The sequence below is a fragment of the Carassius auratus genome, chromosome 14 (assembly GCF_003368295.1).
Source record: "Carassius auratus strain Wakin chromosome 14, ASM336829v1, whole genome shotgun sequence".
Taxonomy (NCBI): Eukaryota; Metazoa; Chordata; class Actinopteri; order Cypriniformes; family Cyprinidae; genus Carassius; species Carassius auratus.
This window is the reverse complement of record NC_039256.1, coordinates 2,832,702-2,850,184: the sequence shown is the minus strand read 5'-3', so window position 1 is coordinate 2,850,184 and position 17,483 is coordinate 2,832,702. Positions and strand designations below refer to the sequence as shown.

General features: G+C 40.2%; 1 protein-coding gene across 1 annotated transcript in view; it reads right to left on the bottom strand.

Moving 5' to 3' along the window:
* Window positions 1-5,428: 5,428 nt before the first annotated feature.
* LOC113113428 (interferon-induced very large GTPase 1-like) overlaps window positions 5,429-17,483 on the bottom strand; it is a 46,775-nt gene continuing 34,720 nt past the window's right edge. Inside the window, exons 6-9 of the mRNA XM_026279607.1 lie at window positions 11,902-13,547; window positions 11,444-11,516; window positions 10,650-10,732; window positions 5,429-10,415 (exon numbers count right to left, since the gene is read on the bottom strand). Of these exons, the coding sequence (XP_026135392.1) occupies window positions 5,634-10,415; window positions 10,650-10,732; window positions 11,444-11,516; window positions 11,902-13,547 (6,584 nt within the window). The 3' untranslated portion in view covers window positions 5,429-5,633. The remainder of the gene's footprint in view (window positions 10,416-10,649; window positions 10,733-11,443; window positions 11,517-11,901; window positions 13,548-17,483) is intronic.

Below are 17,483 nucleotides of genomic sequence, written 5' to 3'. Positions count from 1 at the left end.
CATGTAAGGACCCAAATTCGCCGTGATTGGCTGTCCACCACCACGTGACTTGACGGGGAGGATTTCTGAAGATACTCACAGTCACACAACACAACTGTAGTTGTTTTTTCTCAAAATGTTTCCGGCTACACTTTATAAAAGTGGATGCCGAGTCAGCAAAGTGCAACATATGCGATAAGAGTATTGCAACCAAAGCCGGTGTTAATGAAGCATTTGTTTGGATGAGTGTTTTGCCCTCCCTCCCTGTTTAGTTTGGTCTACTCCATGCGTATCGTAATGAGTGAGCGCAAGCTCCGAACGTGCGTGAATTGTTTAAAACGCTTGAATCAGCAATATTTAGAAACAAATACAAACGATCGGCCACGATCTGTTTCACCCCTTCAAGCGAGTGAACAATGCAAATCAAAATAGGAATTTTACATCACTATTCACAATAGCACATCGGACTGGAAAACACAATAGCCCCAGGACGTCAGGATAGCGATTTTACGAGCCCTGCAACTCAGATCTATCAAGTTTGTGAAACACTGGTTTCGTTAAACAAAATAAATGATTATTTTAAAAGATTGACTCAAAAGAATCATCGGTTCACTAATTGGATCATGCACTTGTATTACCGAGCCAAAGATTATCTATTATTAAACATCTTGAATGAATAAAGACGTCAAGTTCATCTGTAAAGCACATAAAGCTATCGTTTGAGTTTATAAACGACGAGCTGGATGGCGCCTTGAATGGCAGACACCGCAGTCAGTGTGTGAATGTGTGTGTGAATGGATGAATGAGAGGCAAATTGTAAAGCGCTTTGGATGGCCATGTGGTCTGTTGAAAGCGCTATATAAATGCAGTCCATTTACCATTTACCATAAACCTCTATTTCATGCATGATTGATATGGATCTGCTAACTGAATGCAAAGTGTGAGTTCTAGAAGAATGGTTGTGTCTTGATGAGCATGTATCCCTCACTAGGAGTCGCTAAATGAACACCTGCTGTTCTTTTTTTTCTTCTTTTTTTTTCTTCTTTTTTAGGATCAGTTGCCCTATTGGTTAAAATCCCCAAACTCTATACTTAAATATTAAATTAATGACATCAAAACAGGGGTGTTTGCGTTATGATGTGGTGGGCTGCTGTGGGCCAGAATGTCCAGGGCAACATTTTGGTCCCAGTCTGCCCTTGAATGGCGCACCCCTATCCAAAAAGCACAACCAGTTGTATTAATAATGTTATCCTGAGTGTGAAGTGTTACCAGAATTTGTTTTAATTAAGATAAAAAATAAAAGTTTTGTGTTTAATTTATTTGTGCTGATGTTGAAATGGATTTTATAATATATGGTATCGAAAAAAGTATCGTTAGGAACCGGTATCGAAACTGAGGTATTGAAATTGGAACCGGATCGAAAGATTTTGAACAATACCCAGCCCTAATCTCAACTGATTGGACAGCACAATACTTCTATCATTTAAGTGGGTAGAACAAAAGTCATCATAATAGTTATTTGAGAATTGGCTTACTAGTCATATGGAGCGAAGTGTCCTGGAGATGTTGTCAGAGAGCAGCTCCACTCCAACTCTGCTGGGGTGCAGGCCATCAGCGCAAAAAAGCCTAGGACGCTCCCAGAAAAGATTCCAATTATTAACAAATAGTTTCTGTTCTTTACACCATGACAACAACCATTCATTTAAGGCAACAAGTCTACTGAACCTTTCGTGTCCTCATTGATATGGGGGCAGTGGTCCTGACACGATGATCGTCGCCACGGGCGTCGTGCTGCGAACCGTCTCGATCAGGCTCCTGAAGTCCCTGCCGCAACCTGGTGTCATTAACCTCGGGGTGAAGCATGACCGCTCTGGGGCTCTCGTCTGTCCTTCAGGATTGTGGGTATCTGTGCAGAAACATTGAGAACACGAGCACCAGGAAAACAATGAGTGTGCACTTTAGCTTCGGCTAACGTAGCACGGACGTGTCGGACGATGGAGTCTCCTTCTCATGGAGGGGAGAGAAGCAATTCTGGGTGGAGATCTCAAAGACCGGAGGGGGAGATCCGTGGTGTCCCGGCGCTGGAGTGAAGGACATCTGGGAAGATCGTGTCCTGGGTGCACTGAACCTGTGCAGAGAAACACATGGAGTAGACATGGTGGTACTGTTAGCAGCGCGCTGTATACTTACCCCTGGACTTGTGAGCGTCAACCCAGGAGGTTTCCAGCATGGATATCCGCTCTCTCAGCTGGGCCTGCCTCACCTCCAGGTTGCGAATCTGCTTCTCCACGGCCTCCAGCTTGAGCTGCACCAAATGCAGCTTGAACGTGTCCTCACCTACAATCAAAGGAAGACATTCATCCGCCATTAAAGCAAGTAACAGTGAGTAAAGCAATGGTAATGTGTGTGAATAGCGTATTAGCAATGCAAGCACGGTTAGCAGCAACCACGCTGCTGATGCTAACAGGCTATAAGCTAATAACGGACCCGGAAGATCAAAAGAAATCTAGTGATAACAAGGCGCTCTGATTTTTTTTTTTTTGAATATGATAGAGGATATATTCACACGTAATAGAAACGGAAACACTGGTGTATACAATTTATTTTTAAAATTAAAAAAAAATAGTCGATAAAAAGAATATAGTGACGGAGCTCAAACACAGTACCAAACGCCAACAACAAACAGAAATTGTAAATATCCTGTCAGTAATCGTAACTACTCTTTACCTATCCCACCATGAGTACCCCAGCAGTCAAGGGCTTTCAGGAAAGAGAGACTGAACAATCGCCAATAAAGAAAAAATTCTAAGATTCCGCTATCTCCAGTTTCAAGCTAGCGCTCAAAGAGCAACAAAGTGATCTTGATTCAGTTGTGGCTTCAATTGTAAGAGTACAGTTAAATCATCCTTTTTTCACCTCAGAAATATAGCTAGATTACGTCCTATGCTAAATTTCTCAATAGCTGAAAAGCTGATTAATTCCTTTGTCATCTCTAGGATAGATTACTGTAACGCCCTTCTAGCCAGAGTCTCTAAATCCACACTTAACAAATTACAATATGTACAAAACTCGGCTGCCAGGATATTGACTGGGTCCAGGGTATGCAATCACATCACTCCAGTTTTGGACTCCTTACACTGGCTCCCAGTCCGATTCAGAGTAGATTTTAAAATTATGATGCTGACATATAAAGCATTGCATGGCTTGGCCCCTTATTATTTATCTGAGTTGTTAACTTCCTATACCCCAACTCGGAGACTGCGTTCTTCACAATCCAACTTGTTGGATGTTCCTCAAACACGTTCACGATCTATGGGTGACAGGGCCTTTTCTTCATATGCTCCTGTCCTTTGGAATTCTCTGCCTCCTGATGTTAGGGAAGCACAGGGCTACGACATTTTTAAAGGTCGACTTAAGACTTATTTTTTTAAATTAGCATTTGATTGTTGATGTTATTTTATTGTTTGAGCTTTGTATTGCTTGTTTTTGTACAGCGCTTTGAGAAGTTGCCTTTAAAGGCACTTTATAAAATAAAGTTTATTATTATTATTATTATTATTGTATATTGTTTTTACATATTTATTTTTATTCACTAATTTTATTTTTTTTATCCATGTCTTGTCACTTGTCAACCTGTCTGTGCACTGGAAGCTTCAAGCTTCTGTCACCAAGACAGATTCCTTGGGTGTGTAAGCACGCTTGGTAATGAAGCTCTTTCTGATTCTGATTCTGATCATAGTGGGCGGGCCTATGCCTGTCAGGCCCATCCGTTGGCTGCAGCTATGCTTTATATCTAATGAACTGTCTGAGGGCTAAGCCCCCCGTAGATTAAAACCTAGAACCACCCGTCTTGATCAGGGCATTGTTGAAGACATGGTGGAAGACAAATCATCTCTGAACGCTATGAAATAAGTGCCTCACCATGCTGTTCTCTGAGAAGACAAGCTTGATGCTCACATGAGCCTGTAGCTATTTGCTAGGGGAAATAAATGTATATGGATAAATCATTTCCATTTACTTCTTGTGTAGGTCATGAACTACTTACTGTTTTCAATTAATGAAAACAGCCAGTGATATCAAGCAAAACATTATCGTGTCACCACCTAGTAAATAAATTGGGTAATTAATTGCTAGTGATGTTTAAATTTACTTTTACATTTTTATACTGTTTCATATGATGTCTGAAACTTTGTATCAAGAGCACTAGCATTATCTGCCTCATTAATGTGAATCGCTTGTATTCCTCATTTGTAAGTCTGCTAAATGTATAAATACAAATGTATAATGCATGAGATGAACAAACTGTCTGTTTATATTGTGTTAAGTGTATAGGTTGCATTTCTCCACATATGACAAAAGCTCACTTCACTTGAATGTGTTTACACAAATTACAGATCCAGTGGAAACACATTCACATCTGTGTAATGTAAAATCACTACATTTGTTTCTGAAAACAGTGTTTCATGTGTGTAAGCCTCTGAAACTTTAGATTATAAAGTTTAGTTTAAACTTTAACAAGTGTAACAGTGGTTCACTTTTAAAGTCACTGTGAAAGCAAAACTTTACAAGTTCAATTTATTAGACTGTATTGTCAATGCAAATGAGATTGAGGGACATTGGGATGTGACACTAAAGTAGGCCTATGATCACAGTTTTTGCTGTTTATTTGGTAACACTTAATAATAATTATTATTATGTAAATGTGTTTGCATTTACATGATTCTTAATATGTTTTAATGAAGATACTTCCTTCTTTAATAAGAAGCCATGTGTCACACTGAATGAGAAAGTTGGAAAAAAGATCCTGAATCATGCTGGACTAAAAGTAATATTTTAATGAAGCTTGTGTTAAACTCATGTTAAAATGAGTTTAGAAGTTTAATGCAAAACAAACCATTTCTGATGTCTGTGTTGATGTGGTTTGGGCTTCATTCAGTTTAAATAGAATAAATGCTTAGAAACAGGCAGGTTCATTTAAGTATATTTTCACACTCTCTGGGGTTAATCTTGATCTCCTGAACAGTTTTTTTTCTTTCTTTAGTGTTCATTCTATTCTTAACTGTTGACTTGCATGCAGTGTTTGTCCAGGACTTCAATAAGACAAGAGGAGAGATGTGTAATTTCTGTTTTATTTTTTATTATGATCTATTGTTTATTACAAGTAAATAGAGCATTAGATGTATTGATATTAAGTAATACATGTTTTCTTTTTTTCCATTAAATGTTTAATTGTTAAAGTGAATTATTCAAAAATATTTTAAATATTTTAAAATGTAAAAATTATGCTTTTAAAGATCACGTTTACTTAATCTGAATGTTTTATTCATTTGAAAACTTAAAATCTGAATATTTTAAAGTCATTTCACCTCTCAAAAATACAGAGAAAAAAAATCTAGCAATGACCAAAAAAAAAAAAAAAAAACTAAATATTTTTTAAATGTTACATATCTAATTCAAAGTGACACAATTCAAATCTGTCATTTTTTAACTCCATAAAACTGAACACATTTAGTTTGAGAGATGTCATTAAACCTCTTGTATCCAGTGTATTTGCTGATGATTTCAGAGTATAACTGATGTGTAATAGAAACTCATTTCTGACTGTGATGAAAGGAGAATCCAACAGCATACATTATCATTCTGTATCGGCTCCATTAGATGTAATGATTCAGACTTTGAATCGCTTCTTGTTTTGAGTATTTTCTCCATTTGTCTGGAATCTCACTACACACAAAAGTTTTATCGTAGATTTTTTCCAGATTGTCTTTGAATCTGCACACAAACCACTTCCAGTATGGCAGATCAGAGAGGTCAGGGGTAATGCTCCAATCTGCATAAACTCCTCCTGCTTTTCTGTATTGTGTGCTGGGGAGTGTATTATCTGAGTTATCGGGATAAAAATACTGATTTCTGTTTGCTACTGCTGATGTGCAGATTTTAACAGCTAAGTTTCTTGATCCTCTGTAAAATAACCCTGCAATTCCAGTTAGCCTGTGGAAACCAACACTGTGATCTCCATCATGGTTTTCTAAGGTTTTGTTGCAGGTGGCTCCACAGAACGGACACTGAACCCAACAGCATTGACACAAGTGGTCAATTACAATCTCATCTGGCCTGGATTTATAGTCCAGATTTATTGGAAAAGTCTCTGTGTTGAATCTACTGCTGATCTCAGACATTAAAGCAGTAAGTTCTTGTCGTATCACATCTTCTAGTAGCTTGAAATCAACATAATCAAGTTTCACTCCACTGAAGTGTTTTTCAGAGAAGATCAGCTCATCTGAGAGCTGCTGTGTGAAACTCTTCAACCACAAAGCAGCATCTCCTCTGTCCACTTGAACACGTTCAGTAGATTCATCTCCTCTCTTCTCTTGAACACGTTCAGTAGATTCATGTGCTGCTCTCATGATCTTCTGCTCCAGGAGTTTAATGTTCTCCTTCATCCTGGGGAAAACACTGAGACTGAACTTATCAATGATGTATTGACTGACCTCATCTCTGATGAAACTCTTGAAGAGATCTCTGGGATTGTGAATGTAATTCATGTATTTGTCAAAATCCTCCTCTTCTGCCAGTGTCTTCAAGATGTGTTTCTCCAGATTTGATCGGTTTCCATTCAGTGATTCACAGTTTATTCTAATTTCATCTGTCAGATCTCTGGCAGTCTTCTTGTAGACACTCTGCTCAATGGACTTTTTAAGTTTCTGAAAGATGATCTCACCAAAAATTAATGCTGATGTAGCTCCATGACAGTATTTCTGGAAAATACTGTAGTAATTTTTTATTTTCTTGTCAAAATATATGACAGGATCATTGGCATCTCTGAACATTCTGTGTTGGTCAGAAATCATTTCATTTGCTCTCTTACAGATGGAATAAACCAAATCAATGAAGAATTGTTTCTTGAACACACATTTCATAGATCCTTCCTCATATTTTGTTACTTTTTTCTTGATATAATCTGTGAGTTGTTGAATGCAGCAGATGTTGTATCCCATCTCTGGAATGTTAAATGACTGAATCATTGTGTCTGTCTGCTGAACAACATCTGTAACTAATGATCTTATTTGGATGTCGTCCTCTTTTGATAGAGCATAACCAAGACTCTCTTTAGCTTTTGAGAAAAATCCACTGGATCTTTTTACCTTTACATAATCATAATAACTCATCACTGAGAAAACATTGCTTCTCACCTTCGAGTGATCTACAGGAGTTCCATAGTTGGCACTGAGGATCTCTCTCACATCTCTCATTATGTCAATCTCTTTGATTGCAGGAGTGTCTTTGATGATCTTTTTCACACTCTGTTTCCAAATCAAATCAAACTTTTTATTCAGTCTTTTTTCATCGTGTGCTTTGGTTTTGAGTTTTAAGGCAAGTTCTTTGCTCTTTTCATAGAGAGCGTTTTCATGTCGTGTCCTCAAATCATCAATAATTTTCTTCAGGTCTCGCTGCTGAAGAATCTCAAGTAATTTACTCTTTGCTTCACTGATAATACTTTCTTGAAGCTCTTTGATTTTGATTTCAAATGATGTTTTCCACTGTATCAGTATATCTCCATCCTTGTCTTTCTCAAAGAATTCAGACATTGATTTACTCACTTCCTCACTTGTCTTCTTCAGTTCTCTTTGAAGATCAGTTTCCTCAACCTCATGAAGTACTTCATTTTCTATTTTGTTGTGTAACTTGTTCTGATATTCCATCATGGCTCTGCGAAGACTCCAGGACCACTTACTGTATTCGGTCTCCAGTTTCCTGTAGGCTGAGATCTCCAGAGCATTTCTGAATCTGAAGAAGAATCGTTCATTCAGTACGTCCTCCCAGAGATCTTTAATATGATCTTTTAAGTGTGCCAGCATCATTCCATGTGATTGTGTGGCATGAGAAAGAATAGATTTCTTTAATTCTTGAATGTTCTCACAGTAGTTAGGGTTTGGAGGAGCAATTAATGTATTTTCCTCCCAGAGTGGAGCGAAATACTTCACATCATTCTGAACATCAAATCTAACGATATCACTGAAACATTCTGCATCAGACTCTTCATCTTTAGCAGCGAGTTTTGTCATCTCATCCAGTGTCTCCTGCAGTCGTCTCCTTCCCTCCATGTTTCTCCCTCCAGTTCTGACATCTGAAATGTTCTGATGCACAAACATACAGCTGGGATTTGGTCTCACCTTCTTCATCCTCAGGAAAGCCTGAACAACAATATGAAGAATTCCCTTCGTATCAGAAAGGTTTTCTCTAAAGATGTTGATCAGAGTCAGATTTCCAAGACCTACAACAAATGTTGCCAATTCATTGTCATGATCTTTTGTTAATCTTCCAGACAGTTCTTGAGCTTGAAGACCCTCTATTTCAACAACCAGAATATAGTCAGTGTTCATTTGTGTTTTCATCTCGTCTGAGACTCTGATCAGCTGCATGAAGGCTCCTCTGGTGCACCTGCCAGCACTGACGGCAGACTGTAGTCCAAACATGGCGTTCAACATGGTGGATTTCCCAGAGCCTTGAAGCCCTAAAACTGACAGCACAAAGACTCTCTGGTCTCCCAGTTTCTGGACAAGTTGATCTAGAACAGCAGAGATCCAGATCACAGGAACATGAGCAGCATCTCCATCCATCAGCTCCAGTGGAGATCCAGAGATCATCATCTCTGCTGCAAGAATTGGGAGAAAAGAGAAGTGAATCTCCAAGTCTTTTTTGTTCTCATTAACAAATGAACATGATTCATAGATCTGAGCGATCTCTCTCATGATGTGCTCCAAACCAAAGGTCACAGCTTGAAGCTCCTCGGATATTTTCTCGAGGTCTTTTTGTTCAGCTTTGCGTTCTTCAGATTTACCATGTTTCCTTTTCAGTTTTATAGATTTTGACCATGTTTCATCATATTTGTGATGTAGGGCAGAGAGGTCAGCTGAAGTGTATTCATCCAAGAGGATTCTGAGCCATTTAAGGAAAAACATATTCTCATGTTCAGCATGTGAGAACATTGTTTTAGTGAGGAAGTTAATGAAGTCACTGATTTTAAATGAATGCTGCTGTTGACGAATATTAATCATTTCTATTTGTTTTCTACTGATGTCTATTTCTTTCTCTTCTGCTTGAGGGCGATGTAGTTCTCTGTTCTTCTGACTCCACTGATGCCACAGTTTCCCCTGATGAGGCAGAAATGATTCTTTGATTTCTCTCAGATCTTTCTTCTCCAGTAAACTCATCATCTGCTGTGCTGCTTCTCTTCCTCTCCTGCAGTCATCATCATCTTCCTCATCTACTCTGATGTCTGAGTGTTTGGACACATCTTCAAGTTTGAAAGTGTGAGATGATTCTGAGACACAATCATTTATAATTCTTCTGAGTTCATCAGATACATCTGACTGACTTCTGTTTTTCAAACCAATTTTGTATTTCCCTTTCATCATCTCTGTTACAGTAGATTCATCCTCTGTAAAAATACAAATGAGGGACTTTCTGTCTTTGTACAGGTTTTGGATATTTGCTGCATGTCTATCATTCCTGTCAAGTTGTGGAAGAAGAACAACATTGACTGAGCTAATTTCAGTTAGGATGTGCAGCTGTTTCTCATGGTCTCCTGCATCACCGTGTAGATTACAGAACGCAACGCACTCACTGTATTTATCTGTGTTTTTCCCAGAGGGGCAGAACCAGGAGATCTCCACCACTCCATCCATCAGGACTCTGGTTCTGCTGCTGCCTGGGCAGTTCCTGTGGAAGAACGTGTTGTGTTTCTCATTGATCAGATGGTTCATAAGCTGAGACTTGGATGAAGACACAGAGCCAAACCTGAAGAAAAACACCACTGGAGTTTCTGCCTTGTAGATTGGCTGGGTTTGACTGATGATTTCATTTTGGATGTTTCTCATCTTCCAGCTCTTGTTGATTTGTCTGAATGTCCAGAGAGGAAACTCAGTCTGTTGAGTGAATGGATCAGGAACAAGAAGAGGCAAAGCGTACTGACACTGGGACAGTTTAGTCACCATCATCTGCTTCAGGAAACCATCAGCACAGTGAAACACGGCCATCTGAACATCCATTGGGTGAATTTGCTCAGGCTTCCTTGTTCCTTTGTCTGACAAGGACACTGCCTTGAATATATCAAAATTATCTTCAGATAAGTCAGTCTGTCTTTCTTGTGTGTGATCCTGTTGACTTGTCTTATTAACATGAATGTATCTTGCTCTGTAGTCCATCATGAGTACTTTTTGTAGGAAAGTCTGAACCATCTCCTCCTCAGCACAAGACTCATGGAACTGTAATGAATGTTTAGTTATCTGTAGGACATCTGAAGTTATCAGTTTATTGCAGCGCTTGCCTTCAAGATGAAGTTTGTGAAATAAATGCTTTATTTTTTCTCTTCCAATCTTTTCCTGTTGTAGGTGTTGATCTGGTCTGACTCCTGTGGTTTCCTTGTGTTCTCCCTGTTGCATAGACAGAATAAATTTTTGTTGTTAAATAGAATTTGGAAACAATTTGCAACACATTGTAAATTCACATGAAATTATATCAAGTATTGATAGCAAGAAAAGCCAAAGTTGCATATTTATCACCCAGGTCATATTGTTTGAAATTAATTTTATGTTACCATTAGCTACAAAATATAAAACAAGTCTAAAAACTACAATTCATAAATGTTTTTCTGTGAATACTTTTACTGAGTCATTAAATGTAGAGTCTTCAGTCATTTGCTCAGGGATTCTCTTTCCTGTAACACACGCATCTGTGTTTTCAGATGAATCTGAAAAAGAGAAAACAGCATTATTCTTCAGTGTTGGGAATAACATAGAGTAACATATTCTTTTTGCTGTAACCAGTAGTGTAAGGCATTTCTAATCAATTTACAGTAATATTTTACTTGGTACATGTTCAGTAAAGCTTGCGTTACAACACACTTTTAGCACAAAATTTAATTATTCAAAGAAAAGAAAAAAACAGCAACCCCGCAAATCAATAGTTTTTGGTAACACTTTATAATAAGGTCTTATTTGTTAACGTTAGTATATGCATTAACTAACATGAACAAACAATGAACAATATATTTTCACAAAATGTATTAATGTTTGTTCATGTTAGTTCACAGTGCATTAACAGTGCATAAACATTTATGCTTAAGTTTTGAATATTAACTGATATTATGACATACTATATAAGTATTTTTCATGTTAATTAGTATAGTTAATGTTAATAACTGAAATCTAATTGTAAAGTGTTAATAAAGTTTTTATATATTGTTTTGTGTATGTCTTTCACAGTATTGGTGGTTTGGATTAAACCTTTAATTGCCGTATCCCTCAAAACTAGACTACAAGAGATTTACTATAAATGCTTGTGCCCACTTGGCACAGTTTTCCTAATGCCACTAGAGTGGCATTTGCACTGCTGGTTTGGGCCCGCCATCGCTGTTGGGAGCTATATTATTATTATTTTTATTTTTTTAATTTAATTTTACCTGGCATTAGTAGAAGCTGTTCTCTGTCTGTCTTCTTGGTCCGTGACCTCTCTGTCTGTAGAAAAATGTCTCTCTGGGCAGATTCATGGATGATGGTACATGTGAAAATAAAAATCAGGGATATAGGTAAAAACAGGGAATCACAATATGCATTAATATTATAATCTGCACAAAATAGCAGTATTTTAGCTGCTTTGTGATTATTATGTTAGCAATTTCCTGAACACATAAACACACATACAGACGTTGGGTAGAAACCAGAGCATTATGCATAGAGAATGTTTTCTAAGAGCATGCTTGGATTTTCTTGCCCATGATGAGCAAGAGTATTTCAAAAACACAAAGTTTAGTTAAATCTGATCCGTTTGGAAGGATATAACATGCTAAGTCTGAATAGTCTGAAGGTCTGACCTGTGTTGGGTGCATGCAAGTTATCAAGTCAGTATAATAAAACTTACCATCTCTACTGCTTCTGTCTGTAATTGTCTGTGCCTGTGTAATCCAAAAATAGCAGATTTTTCTCCTGCAACAAGTCCTGATCCTGCCAGTAATCCTTGGCTTAGTCCAGTTGCTCCTGCTGATCCTGCTAATACTCCCAGTGATGCTTCTGATTCTTTTTGTAATGCTCCTCTTGATAATGCTGCTTCTGCATGTGATGCTACTGAATCTGCTTGTGGTGTTCCTCCTGATGCTGCTGTCTCTGCATGTGATTCTACTGATTGTGCTTGTAATGATCCTCCTGATGCTTCTGGTTCTGCATGTGATGCTGCTGATTCTGCATGTGATGCTGCTGATTCTGCTTGTGATGCTGCTGATTCTGCTTGTGAATCTGCTGATTCTGCTTGTGATGCTGCTGATTCTGCTTGTGAATATGCTGATTCTGCATGTGATACTACTGATTCTGCTTGTGATGTTCCTGCTGATGCTGCTGATTCTGCATGTGATGCTACTGATTCTGCTTGTGATGATCCTCCTGATGCTGCTGATTCTGCTTGAGATGCTAGTGATTCTGCTTCTGATCCTGCTGATTCTGTTTGTAATGCTTCTCTTGATGCTGTTGATTCTGTTTGTGATGTTCCTCCTGATCCTGCCAATTCTTCATGTGTTGCTGCTGGTTCTGCTCGTGATGCTTCTCCTGATTCAGCTGATTCTGACTGTGCTGCTCCACTTAATTCTAGTGATTCTGCTTGTGATGCTACTAATTTTGATTGTGATGTTCCTACTGATGCTGCTGATTCTGACTGTGCTGCTCGTCCTAATGCTTCTGATTCTGCTTGTGATGCTACTGATTCTGATTGTGATGTTCCTACTGATGCTGCTGATTCTGACTGTGCTGCTCCTCCTAATGCTGATAATTCTGCTTGTAATGCTACTGATTCTGCTTGTGATGCTCCTCCTGGTTCTGACTGTGCTGATCCTTCTAATGCTGATGATTCTGCTTGTTGTGTTACTGATTCTGATTGTGATGTTCCTCCTGATGCTGACAATTCTGCTTGTGTTGCTGCTAAGTCTGCATGTGATGCTACTGATTCTGCTTGTGGTGTTCCTCCTGATGGTGCTGATTTTGCATGTAATGCTACTGATTCTGCTTGTGGTCCTGCTGATTCTGCTTCTGATGCTACTGATTCTACTTCTGATGCTGCTGATTCTGTTTGTAATGCTTCTCCTGATGCTGTTGATTCTGCTTGTGATGCTACTGATTCTGGTCGTGATGTTCCTCCTGATGCTTTTGATTCTGCTTGTGATGCTACTGATTCTGGTTGTGATGTTCCTCCTGATACTGCCAATTCTGCATGGTCTGCTGATGATTCTGCTTGTGATGCTCCTCCTGATGCCGCTGATGCTGACTGTGCTCCTTTTCCTAATGCTGATGTTTCTGCTTGTGACGCTACTGATTCTGATTGTGATGTTCCTCTGGATGCTGCTGATTCTGACTGTGCTGCTCCTCCCGTTGCTGCTGATTCTGACTTTGCTGCTGCTCCTGATGCTGCTTGTACTGCTCCTACTGATGCTGCTGTTTCTGGCTGAGCTGCTTTTCCTAAATCTGATGATTCTGCTCGTAATGCTGCTGATTCTTGTGAGAGTCCTCCTGTTGTTACCGATTCTGCTTGTGATGGATGGTGCAAATGAGGAAAGGGATTATCTTCTTTTATAAGGTACACCTAATTAAATTTTTAAAGGGGTCATATGATGTGATTCAATTTTTTTGGAGTGTTAAAAGCTCTTGGTGCATTTTTTATATTTAAATAATTTGCCGATGATTATTCAAGTGGGTTTTGAGCAGTGTAGAGCAGGCTTGTTGTTCTTAGTTGTTGACTAAGCTGTAATGCAGGCAAAACTATTTCACAAATGCTTATAGCTCAATAAAATTGTTGAAAAACACTTAAAAAAAATGGTATGGTAAAATGGTATTATTTAAAAAATGTCTAATTTGTTAACATTAGCAGATACATTTGTAACACTTTACAATAACTATGAATCATTAGCTAAGCATTAGTAAATAGTCAGTTCATCCTTTATAAAGCCTTGTCCCAACAGTTTATAAATACAGCTATAAATACTTGCTCTTGGTTTATAAGCACATTTATTACATAGGAGATTAAAGTCTCTGTTATCTTCTGAAGAAAGATTTTATTTCATAATATAATAAAATGATGATGATGACTCCTCCTTGAACTGCAACCTTATCGTGGTGGAGGAGTTTGAGTACTCGAATGATCCTAGGAGCTAGGTTGTCCAGGGCTATATGCCCCCGGAAGGGTCTCCCAAGACAAACAGGTACTAGATGATGGGTCAGACTAATAGTTGTTCAATAGCCCTTTATGAAAATTTTTAAAACAAGGACCGTGACGTCGACCAGCACGGCACAACTGGGGCCCAACCCTGGAGCCAGGCCCGGGGCGGGGGCTCAAATGCGAGCGCCTTGTGGCCGGGCCTCCCCTCATGGGCCCGGTTGGGCTTAGTCCGAAAAAGCAATGTGGGGCCAACCTCCCATGGACCCACCATCTGTGGGAGGAATCATAAGGGGCTGGTGCAATGTGGATCGGGCAGCGGTCGAAGGCAGGGGTCCGAATGACCTGATCTCATGGCCGGTGGTGGACACCGGAAGTAAGGGATGCCTTCAATCTGAAGAAGGAGTCCTACCAGGCCTGATTGGCTTGCAGGACTCCTGAGGCAGCTGATGGGTACTGGCAGGTCAAGCGGGCTGCAGCTCGGGTGGTTGTGGAGGCAAAAACTCTGGTCTGGGAGAAGTTTGGTCAGGCCATGGAGAAAGACTATCGGTTGGCCTCGAAGAGATTCTGGCAAACCGTACAGCGCCTCAGGAAGGGGAAGCAGTGCCCTGCCAACACTTTTTACAGTGGAGATGGGAAATTGTTAACCTCAACTGGGGATATCGTTGGACAGTGGAAGGAATACTTCAAGGATCTCCTCAACCCCACTGACATGCCTTCCGTGGAGGAAGCAGAGGCTGAGGGCTCAGAGATGGACTTGTCCATCACCCAAGCTGAAGTCACCAAGGTAGTTAAGAAGCTTCCCTGGTGGCAAGGCACCAGGGGTGGATGAGATCCGCCCTGAGTACCTCAAGTCCCTGGATGTTGTGGGGCTGTCTTGGCTGTTACGTCTCTGCAGCATTGCGTGGTGGTCAGGGACAGTGCCTCTGGAATGGCAGACCGGGGTGGTGGTCCCTCTTTTCAAGAAAGGGGACCGGAGGGTGTGTTCCAACACAGAGGAATCACACTCCTCAGCCTTCCTGGGAAAGTCTATGCCAGGGTACTGGGGAGGAGAATTCAGCCGATAGTCGAACCTTGGATTCAGGAGGAATCCAATGCGGTTTTCGTCCCGGTCATGGAACACTTGAGCAGCTTTATACCCTCACCAGGGTGCTGTAGGGTTCATTGGAGTTTGCCCAACCAGTCCACATGTGTTTTGTGGATCTGGAGAAGGCTTTCGACCGTGTCCCTCATGGCCTCCTGTGGGGGGTGCTCCAGGAGTATGGGATACGGGGCCCTCTGACCGGAGCAGGAGCTTGGTTTGCATTGCCGGCTGTAAGTCAGACTTGTTCCCGGTGCATGTTGGACTCCAGCAGGGCTGCCCTTTATCACCGGTCTAGTTCATTATTTTTATGGACAGGATTTCTAGGCGCTGCCAGGGGCCAGATGGTGTCTGGTTTGGGCACTACATGATTTCATCTCTGCATTTGCAGATGATGTTGTCATGTTGGCTTTATCGGGCCAGGACCTTTTGCATGAACTGGGACGGTTTGCAGCTGAGTGTGAAATGGCTAGGATGAGAAGTCTGAGGCCATGGTTCTCAGCCAGAAAAAGGGTGGCATGCCTCCTTCAGGTTGGTGGAGAGCTCCTGCCTCAAGTGGAGGAGTTCAAGCATCTTGGGGTCTTGTTCACGAGTGAGGGAGGGATGGCGTGGGAGATTAACAGGCGGATAGGTGCAGCTTCTGCAGTGTTGAGGTCGATGTACCTGTCTGTCGTGGTGAAGAAGGAGCTGAGCTGCAAGGCGAAGCTCTCGATTTATCGGTCAATATACGTTCCTACTCTCACCTATGGTCATGAGCTGTGGGTCATGACCAAAACACAAGATCCCAGATACAGGCGGCCGAAATGAGCTTTCTCCGCAGGGTGGCTGGTCGCTCCCTTAGAGATAGGGTGAGGAGCTCTGCCACTCTGCTACTCTGCTCCTCCACACTGTTCCAGATGCCCCCTGGACATGCTGGAGGGACTATGTCTCCCGGCTGGCCTGGGAACGCCTCGGTATCCCCCCAGAAGAACTGGAGGAAGTGTCCAGGGAGAAGGAAGTCTGGGCATCTCTGCTTAGACTGCTGCCCCCGCGACCTGACCCCCGATAAGCAGAAGAAGATGGATTGATGGATAAATTTAACAGTAGAATTGTACACATTTATTTCATCATGTGTACAGCTGTACAGTTAATTTTTTTGCATATTTAATTTTTTTTCTGTGTTTTGTATCCCTCTGTGTTGTGTTTAACTTTTCTGTTTGGAAAATAAATGATCCTTTAAATCTCATTGTAAATGTTTTAAAATATATAAATAATCCTCACTTTAGATGAGCTCACAAAAATAGATGGCTGGCAACTACTAAATGTTTTATAACAACCTGACTTAATCATGATTTACAGCAGGAATATTTGTTAATAAAGCAGAAATTAACACACTGAGCAACTATTATCATGTGTCTAATTAATTTGATTTATATATTTACATTTAAACAGTTTATTAATCATTTACTTACTCTTTCTTAATGATCTTATGAACCACTTACAACTCCTAAGTAACTGGGCCCAGTTACCCAAAACGTTCTTAACGCTAAATAGTTCTTAACCTATTTACCTCTCTCTTAACATTATGGCACGATTCCCGACACGTTCGTACGCTAAGTATATCTTCTGTAAGTCACACTTTTGCAAGGTTGGTCTGGACCATTCGTAAGCTCAAGATGCTACTCGCCGCCACTGTGCAGCAGTCTTTAGAAATCACCGCAACTCAGTACAAGTCAAACTATGGTATGTTGACAATGTTGTGGATCAACAATGATTTTATGTTATGGAGATTTTAAGACTAATAATAAAATATGTTCGCAATGGGTATAGGCCTATTTATGAAGTTGACTTTATGTGGTATCATAACTAATATGGTGGTAATTAGCCTAGGCTATTTCACAATGTCATTAAAGCAAAATGTCAATCACTTTTGATAATTAAAATCTGACAAACAATTTGGCCCTAAATGGCTAAGATCTTTAAATGGGTAAGCATGGTGGGGGATCCAGTAAGCGACCAACTATGGGCGCGATCCAACGTGTCCTTGTACTGAATCAAAGATGGCGCTGGCCACGGAGCCATTTAGTCCATGTCAATTTTTTTATTTGGCAAAACTTAAGCCCTTTTGACATTTTGCCTAACATGGCTATATATATTAAAAAAATCGCCTCCCAAGACAACTCATTATGGAGCATCTGGACCTTCTCAGACCTGCGCTTGCCAGGCTAACGCAGCGGAATTTAGCTTT